This window comes from Gossypium hirsutum, chromosome D12 (genome assembly GCF_007990345.1).
Source record: "Gossypium hirsutum isolate 1008001.06 chromosome D12, Gossypium_hirsutum_v2.1, whole genome shotgun sequence".
Classification (NCBI taxonomy): Eukaryota; Viridiplantae; Streptophyta; class Magnoliopsida; order Malvales; family Malvaceae; genus Gossypium; species Gossypium hirsutum.
The window spans coordinates 25233748-25248853 of record NC_053448.1 but is presented as its reverse complement, the minus strand read 5'-3'; the positions used below and the strand labels follow the sequence as shown (position 1 = coordinate 25248853).

General features: G+C 30.4%; 1 protein-coding gene and 2 long non-coding RNA genes across 5 annotated transcripts; 1 reads left to right on the top strand and 2 right to left on the bottom strand.

The window, feature by feature from the left end:
- Positions 1-48: 48 nt before the first annotated feature.
- On the top strand, positions 49-2349 carry LOC107945320 (uncharacterized). The gene is made up of 3 exons (XR_001696491.2): positions 49-496; positions 670-736; positions 1899-2349. It is a non-coding gene; the product is annotated as an uncharacterized lncRNA (long non-coding RNA).
- A 1861-nt stretch (positions 2350-4210) lies between these two features.
- LOC121224082 (uncharacterized) lies at positions 4211-4973 on the bottom strand. The gene is made up of 2 exons (XR_005921559.1): positions 4784-4973; positions 4211-4470 (listed from the first exon to the last, which is right to left on the bottom strand). It is a non-coding gene; the product is annotated as an uncharacterized lncRNA (long non-coding RNA).
- Positions 4974-5661: 688 nt separating this feature from the next.
- LOC107945319 (uncharacterized) lies at positions 5662-8001 on the bottom strand. Of its 3 annotated transcripts, none has more exons than XR_001696489.2 (2): positions 7127-8001; positions 5662-6217 (listed from the first exon to the last, which is right to left on the bottom strand). XR_001696489.2 is itself a non-coding variant. In XM_016879278.2 (2 exons), exons 1-2 carry the CDS (start codon positions 7869-7871, stop codon positions 6077-6079), a joined length of 399 nt encoding a protein of 132 aa, XP_016734767.1. In that variant the 5' UTR covers positions 7872-7888; the 3' UTR covers positions 5662-6076. The 3 variants fall into 3 exon arrangements, 1 of the variants encoding a protein (XP_016734767.1); XR_001696490.2 differs by having other exon boundaries at positions 7361-8001; XM_016879278.2 differs by having other exon boundaries at positions 7614-7888.
- Positions 8002-15106: the final 7105 nt, after the last annotated feature.

The following is a 15106-nucleotide window of genomic DNA, read 5'->3' as shown; positions in this document are numbered from 1 at the left end:
GTCTTCGGCTTTCTCTGTTTTAATTTTTCTCTCATTTATTCGTTTTTTCGTTTGGGTTTTGTTTGAATGCAAGCTTTTGTTCCATGGATTTGTTATCTCAATCGGCTGACACTTCATCAACGCTCTCTTTAGGGTTAGTTTCATCTTCGCCGCAGTTTATACTGGGTTACTATTGCCCGGAGATAGGATCATGGGATTGGATACTCCATCAGGAGGGAATACCAGTCATGGGTATTATACCCCACATGGTAGAAAAGTATCTTCTGCTTCAATTTTCTTTGAGAGTTTGCCATATAAAGTGAATCCACAAACTGGGTATATAAATTATGAGAAGTTGGAATAGAGGGCGCTTGATTTTAGGCCTAAGATATTGATTTGTGGTGGTAGTTCGTATTCGAGGGAATGGGATTACGGAAGGTTTCGACAGATTGCGGATAAGTGTGGTGCTGTTTTGCTTTGTGATATGGCTCAAATCAGTGGACTTATTGCTGCTAAGGTCTGCAAGCTGTGAAGAACTGTAATTATTTGATAGGTTATTTGCTTTATGTGTTGCACTAAGGCTTTATTCATGATTTATAGCTTCTGAAATATACCTGTTTATCCTGAAAGTTTTGGTATTCATGTGGTAGAATTTGCCAATTTTCTTGAAAGTGTTGTTGCTCTTGCAAGAGAAAAGGCTGCTGAATTGGAAGATTTCTCACCGACTTCAATCATTTCAACTGGTGCTGGACAAGAGGTTTTGCTGTTATTTTTTTTGTTATAATACTTTTCACAAGGCTATAATATGCCTGCATTCTGGTTCTGGACATGCAAAGCCTTTTGTTTAGATGATTTTCTTGCTTCAACTATGGTGTTTGGACTCCAGCTTCTTTTTGTCTTTTCTTTGGATGGACCAACTTCGCCTTCTGTTGTTGGATGCCTCCCTTAAATTAGTTAATAGCATTGATATTACTTGCATCAATACAGTTGGTAGGACATAGGACTACTATTATAACTTGCCTTCCAGTGGACCATCCATTCATTTCAAATATGATGTTCATATCTGTTGCTGTTTGCTCCGAATGTTGTAGCTAAAGATAAAAAATTGGCATTACCTAAGGAGAGGTGATCGGTGTCTCTGGTAGCATTTCTCATTGCTTAAATTCATAAAATTAATAACACAGTAGACCATGTTGAGAAAGGTGATGAAGCCGATTGTTTTTCATTGTAGCACATATATTTGAGTTATATATGTATATAGTTTAGCTCTTATTCTAGAATTAGTTTGCTGTCATCAGTTGGAAAATTGCCTATGCTTTTGAAAAGGAGCTTTGATATGCCCTTTTCATCTAGAACAGTAGTTGCTTGGAATTCTAGACTTGCAACTTTTATTTCTTTTCCTGAAGTATTCATGGCTGGCCTTTTTTTGGTATATCTCCGGATACGAGTTTGAAGATGTCTCAAAAAACTTAAAAAACTGAACATACTCGAGTACGAGTAGCATAGCTTGCAAATGCGACTCTATGGTACTCTTATTTATATGTGTAGTTGGTGATGTTGAAATGGATGACTCATTAATATATCAAAAAGTTAATCGGTTACTACAATGTTTAGCTCTTTCTTAGTATTTTGAATTTGCCTATGTGTATAATGTGTCAACTGATGCTACTGGTGTAGAACTTAAGGCTAAAACTAAATTTTATATGATTTCTTCCAAGAGTTGAATAAGATGAAATTACTTTTTTTTTAATCTTTGCTTATTCTTTGTTGGAATTTACTTTTTTTTTATTTGGAAATTATTTGTTTGGTTGTTGAGAAAGGAAGGGAAACTAAATCATGATATATGTATATATTTGTTTGGATAAATCATGATAGTTTGTTTTTTTGTTATGTTGTTTAACTTAGTTATTTGGTGCCAGAGCTGAAAACCCGAATCAAGAAGTACTTTGAAGGGGATGAAGAGGCACTCCCTTCAGTTCTTGAGGCCATTTTGCGTAGAAAGTTAGCTGGGAAGCATGAGGAGACCGATGATGAATTGATGGATGAATTGGAGGTGCAACCACGAGACAATGTGGATGATGAAGAGTTCGAGTCAGATTTTGATAATTTGTACTCGACTGATGAAGAGATACTTGCAATGTTTTTGATGAAATAAAGTGTGGATAGAAAACCTGTCAATACTTGCAATGTTTGTCCATAATGTTTGTAAATGAGAAAATGACCCTAGTCTACATCATTTCTCAAAGCCTGCGATTGCATGTAAATGTCACTAGAAAGCTGTTGCTAAGGCTTAAGAATCTGTTTTATGAGTCAGTGTTGGTTGTTTCAAGTTCACTTTAATGTCACTCTGTTTACTGCTTTATAGTTTAACTTTTGTATGGTAAGTGATTTGTATACTAGTTGTTTTTCTTGAATATGCATGCAGAACTTATATATTAGAAGTTACAAACACAGATTTGCTGCTTGATAACATATAGATCTTTTTTTTTTATAGTTTACCATGGTTGCTTTATGCCTATGTGATTGTTCATAGAAATTTTTTTTTGGAAGAAGCCTATGCTTGACATTTGTTTAATCCATGTTTTCTTAGCAAGTATCTACATTATTAATCTATATTATATAGTATTATATATTATGATTTTATTAAATTCATATAAGAATATTTAATATTAAGAATTTTATTAAATTATATATTTTTATTAAATTATATTTAATAATAATTATTTTAAATTATATTATATAGTATTATATATTATGATTTTATTAAATTCATATAAGAATATTTAATATTAAGAATTTTATTAAATTATATATTTTTATTAAATTATATTTAATAATAATTATGTTAAATTATATTTTATAGTATCATATATTATGATTTGAGTAAATTCATATAAGAATATTGATTATTAATAATATTATTAAATTATATATTTTAATTATAATATATTTAATAATAATTATGTTAATTTATATTTTATAGTATCATATATTATGATTTGAGTAAATTCATATAAGAATATTGATTATTAAGAATTTTATTAAATTATATATTTTAATTATAATATATTTAATAATAATTATGTTTAAATATGATTAAATTATTTATTATTGATATTAATAATCTTATTAAAATTTAAATAACAATAACAATAATCATTTACCAAAACAAATTTATGGTAAGGGTATTCTAGTCATTTTAGTTTTTTCCATTATGCTATTACACCTCTATTCCATTCAACCAAACACAAGATTACTATTACGCCTCTATTCCATTACATTCAACCAAACAGTTGATTTGCTATTACACCTCTAATCCAATACACCTCTAATCCAATACAGCGAACCAAACGTGCCCTTATTGTTGAGCATGTTTTGGAGGCACGTCAAGGAATATTTAAAAATATTTTTTAAAAATATATATTTATATTTTTAGAATTATAATTAAAATGAAAATCCTTGTAAATGTTGAGAACTAATTTTATTGAAATTTTTAGAATTAGTACTAAAATGAGAAGTTTTATAAACATTGAGGGTTAAACTTGTTGATTTTTTAAAAAAATTTAAGATCAAATTGGTAGAATGTGTAAACAATGAAAGGTTAAATTTGTTATTAGACCAATAAAAAAATGCCTATGTCAATTTTCTGTCATTTAACAATAAGTAATAGAAAAGTAATTAAAATATTTAATTTCGAAAAATTAGTGAATAAATTGATAAAATTAATAGTTAATTGATAAAAATAGAATTAAAGACATAGTTGGATGACTGTTTTTGTAGTTTACCCTTTAATTAATAACTGAATTTAAATTTAAATTTATTTTATTTTTAAAAATATCTTAAGCTGATTATTCTCCATCTGAGTGAAAAATAAAGAGAATAGAGTAAAGATACAGAGAGGAAATGGCTAAGCGAATCCATGCCTTCATGGGAAACAGTATTGACAGCTGCTCATCACAGCCTAAAGAATCAACAACCTTAACCATAATCGTGGAGCCTTTTTGTTTGCGAAAAATATTTTTAGTGTTTTTTTTAAAATTAAAATACCTTTCATATTTTAAAATTCTTCAAATAATATTATTTTCAAAGTTCTCCTCATAAATTATTACATTCAATACTAAAATAAGAAAAGTATAAAAATTAAAAATACTAAATTAATATGATAAATTATTCATTTGCAAATTAAAATCAATCGCAAAATTAAACTTGAACAAAACCATTGATTTATATATATTTTAAAGTTACAATTTATAATTATATTAACAACCTCAATTATATTTGTAATACCTTATTTTGGCCCAGGTAAAAAGGCCCAAATAAAACAGTCCAATTACAATAAAATAGGCCCAAATTCCAGACTCGATTTTTTTAAAGAATAGTGGCCCAATTATATGTGGCCCAAATGCCCAAAAGTTACAGAAATCCCTAGAGTTTCTGAGGAAATCATCAGCGCCGCAGCCACGAACCAAATCTTCACGCGTGCGCCTTCACCTGCACGACAAGAAAAGAAACAAAACAATATATGGCAAAGATCGTGAATGAAACAGATACTAGAGAGATTTCTTAAATTATTTTTCTTTTATTATTTGCTATAAAGGCACACACAAAAATAAAAATGGGGGGATGGAGTGTAAAGAGATACGAAATACAGAGACTAAATACATAGTGAGGAATAAAATAAAAAAACAGAAGGTGAATCACCAATGTTAATTTCTTTTTTTGTTTTATTTGCTTTTCTACAATTATTTTTTTTTGTTAACGTTTACAGATTTGTTAAGAAAAGAAACAAAAAGCAAAAGCTTACCTTAGCAGCGTCGTAGAACCCTCGTCACCCCGTCGCGATTGGAGGTTGAAGGAGGGTTGGGGCTGAACGGCAGCACCCAAGGTTAGAGAAACCCTAAGGGCACGTTTGGTTCGCTGTAATGGAATAGAGGCGTAATAGTAATTCAATTGTTTGGTTGAATGGAATGGAATAGAGGTGTAATAGTATTCTTGTGTTTGGTTGAATGTAATGATGTTGTAATAACATAAGGAAAAAAACTAAAATGACTAGAATACCCTTAGTAGAGTTTTTTTTAGACAGATGATTATTGTTATTGTTATTAAATTTTAATAAGATTATTAATATAAATAATAAATAATTTAATCATATTTTAACATAATTTTTATTAAATATAATTTAATAAAAATATATAATTTAATAAAATTCTTAATATTAAATATTCTTATATGAACTTACTAAAATAATAATATATAATACTATAAAATATAATTTAAAATAATAATTATTAAATATAATTTAATAAAAATATATAATTTAATAAAATTCTTAATATTAAATATTCTTATATGAATTTACTAAAATCATAATATATAATACTATAAAAATAATATATAATCTACTTTATTATTTTTAAACCGCAATACATATTTAATGTGCTAAAATATCATTAGTGAAACAAATAATTTAATTATTTTAATTAAATATATAATTTAATTAGTTTTATGCATTTAATTATTTTTATTTTAACAAATGCATTATTTAATAAATTGGAATATTAAAAATAAAAAATATCCAAACTTTACTTGAATTACAAAAATAAACAAATGCATTATTAAGTAAATTGAAAAACAAATGCATAAAACCAATCCATAACAATAAAATTAAAACTTGAATAATAATTGAAAAATAATAGTTAAAATTAAAAATAATAAAAATAAACTGTTTCCAAAATTAGCTTCTGCAAGTGTTTGAGCCATCTCTTTCCAAGTTTGTTCAAGAAGATGGCTGGATAACCAAGTGATCCCATATCTTTGAACATCACCTGAAGCTATAGAACTCACTTTGCCTCGAGCGACTATTAACATCTCACTGAACACATCCCACATGGTCAGATCCTTACTTTCTCCAATAAACTGATTTGATCGTACACCATCATCAGGAAAGTATCCTCCATTCAGACATGGGCCTCTATCCCATTCTTCATGTTTATTTTCAGACACAGGAGGGACAGACACAGGTACCCAAACTCCAGTTTCTTCAGAACATGGGGTATCATAGTAAAAAAGCTTCTCCTTTTTTCTGATTTCCATCGCTCTAAAGAATTTCCATACTATTGCATCCACTAACTCTAGGATGTACTTCACTTGCAGACCTTTTAAGCTGCTTTCCATCTTGCATAACATCGGTATCTGTAAGAGTCCATTTTTCTCTACTTTCCTCCACTTTTTCCAGATCCTAACACCATCATTAAAAAAAACACTATTGTTTTTCCTTGAACCAATAAACAACAATAACAAAATCAAAATCAAAATAAAAATAGCTATCATTCACCAAGATTAACAAGTTATTCCACAAACTAAAACAACAAAGATAAGCATATTATGCGAGCAAAAAGAAAAAAAAAGAAGCAAAATATGCTATAGCCTATAGGTACATTTCGACATAAAACTTGCTGCCATACTAAAATCCATATCAAATTAAATAACCTACAATTTAAACAATGACTTTGCTCTAATACTGGGAAATCACATCAATGCATATCAAGATACACACTAAACATACAAGAAGAAAGACATCTGATATTGAAATACCATCAATATGCAAAGATGATCTCTTTACAATAAAGTCTCTATAGCTATTCATACAAGAATATGTATAACAGCTTCGACTAACAGCTACTATTAACTCCTTAGCAGACTATAATGGATAGCAAATAGTTACAATTGAACCAATTGTATAACAGCTTCGACTAACAGCTACTCTTGACTAACAGCTACTGACTATCCTTAACAATGCAGCAATGCTAAAACAGTGCGATCAATCTCAGGCATCCAATAAAAACCTTCAAATTTTTTCATACAAAGAAATACTAAGAACAACCCTCTACTTGGAGAAGCCAAATAACAATTAATCCAAAACAAAAAGAAAACTAAAACTAACAGATGCTCCCTTTTCAAAGAAAAAAAGAATAAACAATAGAAAATTGTATTCCATCTTAGTTAAGGGTATTCATTCAACCATCTGGGCTAAACCCAATTAGAAAAAGCAGAGAAACAGCATTTACAAACTTTCCAGTTCCTTTTCCTTGGTTTTCAATGCAACCAAACAGATATTTAACATGAGAGAAAAAATAATAAGAATTACCTGGGAAGATAAAAATTGAAACTGGTTGTCTTCTGGTTCAATTTTAGGGTATTTTATCAGCCCCTCCATTGATTCCTTTCAGATTTTTTTTTCAAATAAAAAGAAGATTTTATACGACCAAATAGAGAAAAAGAACGAACGGGAGAAACTTCACCAGAAAGAAGCCCCCGAAGTCAATTAAATTCACAAGAAATAGCATACACGTCGGCGCAGGTAAAAAAAGGCGAAACTCACGAGAGACGCAGTGGACATTCCCGCCGGCCATATGCCGAAGCATCTTCGCCAAAATTTAACAGCGAAATCGCCTTAAAAAAACTCAGATATGAACCAGAGAAAAGGAAACCATAGGATTCAGCAATTTTAAATAAAAGAAAGGAAAAGATGTGCCGCAGAGGAAACCCTTGCAATCTGAACCGTGTGGATACGCAATGAAAGAAGGAACTAGCAAAAGAGAAATCAGCCGCGTATAAAATGAAGAAGCACTAGCCTGAAATAGTGAATCGGGAGCGGGTGGAGCCTTGTGGGGTGACTTTGCTGGCAGCTTCTGCTTGCTCTTGTTTTTGGGGCTTTTGGGTTGGGAGGGTAAAAAATGGGAAGGAATAGCCAATCGGTGGTCTGGGAAGGGAATAGAAATCCCCCAGAAATCAGCCAATTTTTGGCATAGACCCGTAATGGAATAAGCCCGTAATAGGCATTCCATTGAACCAAACGGGTGATTAGGTGGGCCCACGGAATAACCAAACATGCTGTAAAAGAAGCAGTTTCTGCTTCAGGGGAAAAACAAAACATTTCCCTAAATTTTTCTTTTTTTAAAACTTAAAACAGGTAAAACGGCGCCGTTTAAGAGGCCAGATCCGCGCGTCGACCCGACCCGCAAGCAGGGTCCGCGCGTTCTGGCATAAATGGTATATTTGCGCAGTTAGGCCCTCCGTTTTGCGATCCGTTTTAATCAAGTCCGATTGCTTTTTTTAATTTGGCTCAAATATTTTACCCGTGTGACGTTTTAATCCAATGCTGCGCAGCGTTTAGGAAGGACAGGATTAATTTCCCTTTTGGCCCTTCAGATTATGCGCATTTTTCAAAAATGTCCTTTTGTTTTAATTTGCTTTCGTTTTTTCAAATTTGTTTTGATTTCAACTTAATCCTTTGCATTTGTTTTACTAATTAAGTTTAATATTAGTTTTTTTATTATTATTATTATTGTAGTTATTATTTCTATGTACATACATACATTTTTTTATTTTTTAAAATATATGTGCATATATGTTTTAAACTTTTGTAGAAGATATACATGTACATATTTTATTTTATTATTATTACTTTATCTTCACAATTCTTATATTTTATAATACATATACATTTTCCTTATTTTATAATCCATGCACATATACATATATATTTTTTGTAATATATATACATATTTTTTTGGAAATTATTAAGTTTTTTTTATATATTTCATTCCTTTTTTATATGTATTCTTATATATGTGTTTTAATATATGCATACACATATTTTCAAATTTACTTATATATTGTACTTATATATATATTGTAAATACATATACATGTATAATTTAAATTAAAGCATGTGTTTCATGTTGTATATTAACATTTTATCATACTTTCAAAGAAAATATATTTGGTGTCATCAAAGCATTAAAATCATTTTTGTTCGAAGGCTTTTTAAGATAATGCAATACTCGTATTTAGGATCTTAGAAAGGATTGAGCCCTAACGTATTGAGTTCCAATTTTCTTCGTTGAATCTAATTATCGCGAATGCTCTTTAATCAAACCAAATAAAAGCTTGTTATCGGGAATTCAACACATCGTGTCCTAACGTATTGGATGTGACGCGTTGATTTCTCGAGATGAAATTTTTTTAAAAAAATAATAAAGGAAATATTAAATGTTTAGAATTTTGAAAAATTGTGCCCTAATGTATTGGGCCGCTATTTCTTTATAAATCTTAAACAAACGAATATTCTTTTAAATTTTAATACACGGGTATTTTTGGACAAACTCATTTTTGAAGAAGTAGAATATCGTGCCCTAACGTATTGGGTGTGACATTTTCTTTTTCCGAAATGAGAAGAGTCTTAAAAAGTAACGCATTTTTTTTAAGTTTTTACTAAGAATCATATTTTTAACTTTCGACATTAATATACTAATTAATTAACTAGGTACAAATTTTTGGGCGTTACGAGGGTGCTAACCCTTCCTCGTACGTAACTGACTCCCGGATCCATTTTTCTAAAACTCGTAGACCAAAGCCGTTTTTTAGGTGATCCAATCACACCTCAATAAAAGATTGGTGGCGACTCCAAATTTTTCCAATTTTTATCGACAACTAATTTTTGTTTTTTTTTTCAAAATAAAATGATTTCAACAATATTCTTTCAAAAATAAAAGAAAAAGATTTTGTTTTAAATTTCTTCTTTTATAAATTACATAAATGTAGACCTAACTCTTCTTTAATCTTTAAATAAAAAGATATGGTGCTTTAAAACGTATGAGTCCACTTTCTCTTATAATAATAATAATAATACCATCTAAATTAAAATACAAACTTAATAAATAAAATTAGATGTAAGTGAGTTTTTGTTGAGTGCACTAACCTTTTCTTATTCCAGGGTCCATAAGAATTTATTTCACTACACAAGGATAGAATCTATATGATTTTGTGATCACAGTGAAAGTGATATATTCCAACTGGAAAATCCCAATTCATTAGCCAAAATCTTCCAACTTATACAATATACATTCACATGCCAACCAGCATGAAAATCAACTAATTTTTTTTAAAGACAAAAACCAATAAAATCCCAAACTTTGTAAATATATAATAATTTGGAGACGATATCCAAATATATGTTTAATAAATATATTCACATCGACATAATTTACACTATGTATATGTTTACTTGATTAATAAGAAAATTTTCAAAAACGATAAAAGAGAGGCATATTGACCATGACCATGAAAGCCAATAAATGAGAGTGAGAAAATGGGTTCATCAAGAGGAGCTGGAAACCAGGGGAGGAGATACGTGGTACAGGTTAAAAGGGATCAACTTGAGAAAAACGCATTGCCATTCCTTCAATGGGTGTTTGTTTGTGTTGATATTGATGGGTCATTTATAAACCTCTTTATGAGTAAAGTTGGGTGGAATCATGAATTTTTTGGGGAGTCAAGATTTATTTCTCCAATCACACGACTTTGGGAATATTTGCATCTTACTACTAATAGCATAAGGAAGCCTTGTCTCAATGCAGGTAATTTTAAGTGTCTTCTTAGCGTTAAAGAAAAGCAAGGAGACTGATCTTCTACTAATCCTTTCATGATTTCTTATTTGAACATAATTTTCATGACAGAGGGGCTGAAGTTCACCTGGAACACAGGAAATCTTTTTGAGAGATTGGATTAGGCTTTTTGTACTTGTAGTCGAGTTTCGAGATTTTCCAGGGCAGTAGTAAATCATATCCCTAAACTTAAACAAGATGAGTGTCCTCTGCTTATTAAGTTGCACCGGAAAGTGGGGACAGAACCAGTAGGACATTTTAGATTCTTCGCTGGATGGTTATCCCATAAGTTACTTATAAGTCTTGTTAAAGTAATATTGATGATACTCTTACGACTTTTACTGATTAAGTATGAAGCTAAGAGGTTTTTGGCAACTTGAATGTGCGAAAGAGAAGGGTTATGGCGCGATTAAAAGGGATTCAACTGGCCCTTGAACAACTAATAGTCATAATCTTTTAGAGTTAGAGCTATCCTTGAGGTCGGAATTAGAGGAAATTCTTAATTAAAAAGAACTGCCATGTAAATTGAAGCCGGGATACACTTGGATAATGGCAACAAGAACATCTAGTATTTTCATAGCCGCCCAGGGGCAAAATGTAGACAAAATCGTATTGAGGCTCTGAAGTCTACAAATGGAGAATGGTGTTTTGATGTGAAATCCTTATAGGTGGGTGATGCGTCATAAATTAACATGGTATATTAGACCATTTTCAGAGCTTGTTTTCGGGTTATATTTAGATTTATTTTGTGTGTTTTTGTATAAATAGTAGGAGTTATAATAAATATAATTTTTAAGTATTTTTACATATATTTTGAGCATTGACATTGTGTTCCTCTAAATGTGAGCTTACTTATATGAAAATGCCATTATAGGTCTTTATGGATGATGGCAAGATTAGGCACTCAAATGGTGTGGAGAACTATGCAAGAAAGATTGTTGTCGTGATGATGAATTGCCACGGTCTCAATGACACCTCCACTGTTTGAAATGAAACCTTGAAGACAAAGACTCCATTATCGCGACCACAAGCCATTGTCACGACAATGAATTTTCACAATCATGACAACACTATAAAAAAAATCTCATATTTTAAAATGGTTTTAAGGGGCATTTTGGTGTCGTTTTAGGTCCTTCGACATTATAAAAGAGATTTTTAGTAAGGGTGTGTAATAGTATTTTGGTTTTGTAACAACACGATTTTAGGCGGTGTCAGAAAATGAGATTTCGGAATCTCATTTCCGCAAAACGAGTTCGTAAGAATAAAATAGGAATATGTACGAAGTTGGTATGAAAATATATTGAAGATCGAATAAGTAATTCAACTAAGAAAATTATTAATTAAATTTCAGGAACTAAATTATAAAAATCTCAACTTACACACATGTTCCCATTTACTTAGTATGGTCTTGTATGTATTTAGGAACTCCCTATCAGAACCTCTGTCAGAATCATTATCTGTCTCAACCTCAGAACCAGAATTTCTTGAAGTGTCTTCATCACTCAATGATGCACATAACACCTTCTTTTTCTTCTTAAGAGTGTTAGCACACTTTTTTCTGGATATGTCCATAGCCAAGACACTCAAGACAATGGATGTGCTTCTTCTTTTCTTTTTCATTATCCTCTTTGACAGCAACACTTTTTATCTTGTTCTTAAGAGTGCTCTTTGGTGTCTCAAACTTCTTGATCTCCTAGTTTGCGTTTTAAAAGTTTTATTGAAGTTATGTGTAAGCAGAGTAATTTGCTCTTGAAGTTCTTCTATAGCAGAGGCATTGGGAATTGGCACTTCATCAGCAACTTGGATTGCAATGCTCCTTTCTCCCTTAGACTTAACCTTCTTGGACTTATCTAGATTTAGCTTGAAAGTTTGTAGAGATCCTATCAACTCATCAATCTTCAAACTCTCAGATCTTTGGCCTCTTCAATAATAGTCACTTTGATATAGAATCTTTCAAGAAGTGGCCTTAAGAACTTCCTTACCAATTTAGAGTTCGAATACTTTTCTCCAAAAGCAAAAGCTTGATTTGACAGGTCATACAACTTGGCATGGAACTCTCTAATTGTCTCAGAATCTTACATTCTTAAGGTCTCGAATGGTGGTTAGCATTTGCAGCTTGGATTGCTTGACTGTATTAGTTCTCTCATGAGAAGTTTGAAGTATTTCTCATGCTCCCTTTGCAACTGTGCACTTTAATATACACTTGAACTCTTGCATATCAATGCCATAAAAAATGACATATAAGGCCTTAGAGTTGCATTTGCAACTCTCTCTTTTTCAGTAGTCCATTGTACATCAGGCTTAGGAACCTTTCCAACTTCAGTATCAATAGTAGGAGCTTGCAAGCCAATGAGAACAGATCACCATGCCTTCTCATTGATAGTTTAATGTAGCCTTTCATTCTAGTCTTCCAGTAGAGATAATTTCCATTCTTCAACATAGAGGGACAAGTAATCGATGAACCTTCCATTGTCATCAAAAAGCACCATCAGGATTCACCACTAGATATGTTAATTGTCTACTCTAATACCAATTATAGCTACTTGAAGTTACTTATTTGTTCAAAAAGAAAATTTCAAGGGAAGTGCTAGACTGCAGTGGCCACTACGGCTTGGCACTGCGAATAACAATGCAAACAAAACAATAATAACATAGAGGTTTGTTTATGCAGTTTGGTTTCTTTACGTCTGCGGAGCCTAGCTCAGTGACTAATTCCACTATCTTTGAACACGAATACAATAACTGATTCACACTCTATCACTCCCCAAGTATAGAGATCTCACCTTTGTACCTAAATATTAGAACACTCACCTCCAAATCCTCCCCCAAAGAACTTGGACAGTAGATACTCAATAATGTTTACAATGCAATTTCCGTTCTTTCACAAAGCAATTCCTCAATGAATAGATTAGAATGCACCCAATAAACTCTCATTACATAACCTAGACAAGCCTCAACACATATCAATTTTTGCTTGTTAACATAGAATCTAAGTAAATACAAAGTAACTCCATGAAAATAATTATTACATCAATAACAATAAAAAATAAAATCACTTGAAGATATGCTTTCCAAAATCAACAGCACTATCTCGATTAGATCTTCACATTCTATGGACTTAATTAATTCACATGAATCTAATCCAATCTTCAAACTCCAAGGATTGGTTTATATAGTTGGACCAAAGTATCTTAAAAACAATAGCCCACAACTAGATCCTAAGATTTTCTTCATTAAATTGTCAAACCAAATAAGACAAATTTTTAACCACCTTAGTGGTAGTTAACAGTTGACAATGCCGAATACGACTAGACAAGTCTCAACTCATTTTTTCTCAACAAAATACCTACAGATGTCATTGCTCTTAAATTATAGAAAAAAACATACGAGCATATAGCGAGTGTACAACTATAACAAAAGGTCTACATGATGTATACAATTTATGGTAATATAGTAACTATATAACATGGAAAATGTAAATCTAATATACAATATTTACAAAAGCATGACAAACTGTATACAGATTTGTAGTTCAAAAACAATGAAGAGGGAATTTAGTCCCACCACTGAGATAGCTTCAAAAGTGTTTTTTACCCCAAAAGCAATGCTAAACAGACAATTTTTTGAGTCAAAAGTGCTTTTGAAAAGTGTTTTTCAACCCAAAAGTAAAATGAGTTTTTTTTTAGCTTTTGCTTTTGACAAAAGTGCTTTTAGGAATAAATGACAGTTTTAACACTTATAATGTATTTTATATAATATTTATATAGTGTATGTAATTATTTTCTTATTAAAATTTATGTTAAATATATAATATTATATATTTAAATTTTTATTGGTCATATTTTATTATTTAAAATATAGTTTATATATTCATAATAAATTTTATGAATAATTAATATTAATTGCTTAAAAATATTTAAAACTTATATTTCATATATTAAAATATTAACAACAAATTATAAAAAATAATTTTTTATATTCTTACTAAGATATCATAATATTAACTAATTTGAACATTATTTAAATGCATATTTATTATTTTATTATACAATGTCTAAAATGAACATTTTATTTATCAAAAGTAGTTTTTGACATCAATACTAAATACTTAAATCTTAAACCAAACTTTTGAAAAGTATTTCTCAAAATCACTTTTTCACAATACTTTTTAAAAACACTTCTTAAAAGAAATGCTAAACTAACCCTACTGTATTATGAACTTGTTGCAACTCGAAAGAAAATAAATTGTTAACTTCACTTAGGTTTGTTAGACTTTGCTCTTAAAGGAATCACTCATATGTAGCAATTAATTCACAACAAACAAGTACAAAGACAATACCGTCAAGATCCTCAAATTTAAACACGAGAAAATAAAACAAAATTTAATAAAAAAAATAAAAGGTCATACATACACCTCTATTCAACTTTGCCAAAAAAACCAAACCAAGGCCCAAAATTCAAAAAAGAGAACAAAACCCATTATCTATTGTCATCGGCCTCCAATTTTTCAAGAATAAAACTTTGCCAAAAAAATAAGCATCTTTAGAAATATTAGTTTAAACCAGGTATATGTATTTGTTGTCCCTAACAACAACACGTAAGCCAAACAAAAGATAAAATTTGTTCCTGATTTTTTTATTTGTATTTTAGTTTTCTAACCGTATGTATGTGTCTAATCT

Bases quoted from the DNA above. Each gene is read 5' to 3' on its own strand.
- LOC107945319 (XM_016879278.2), bottom strand. From the start codon at position 7,871: ATGTTTGGTTATTCCGTGGGCCCACCTAATCACCCGTTTGGTTCAATG. The intron at 6,218-7,613 runs GCTAGTGCTTCT...TGATGGTGTTAG, and splicing joins CTCCCGATTCACTATTTCAG to GATCTGGAAAAAGTGGAGGA.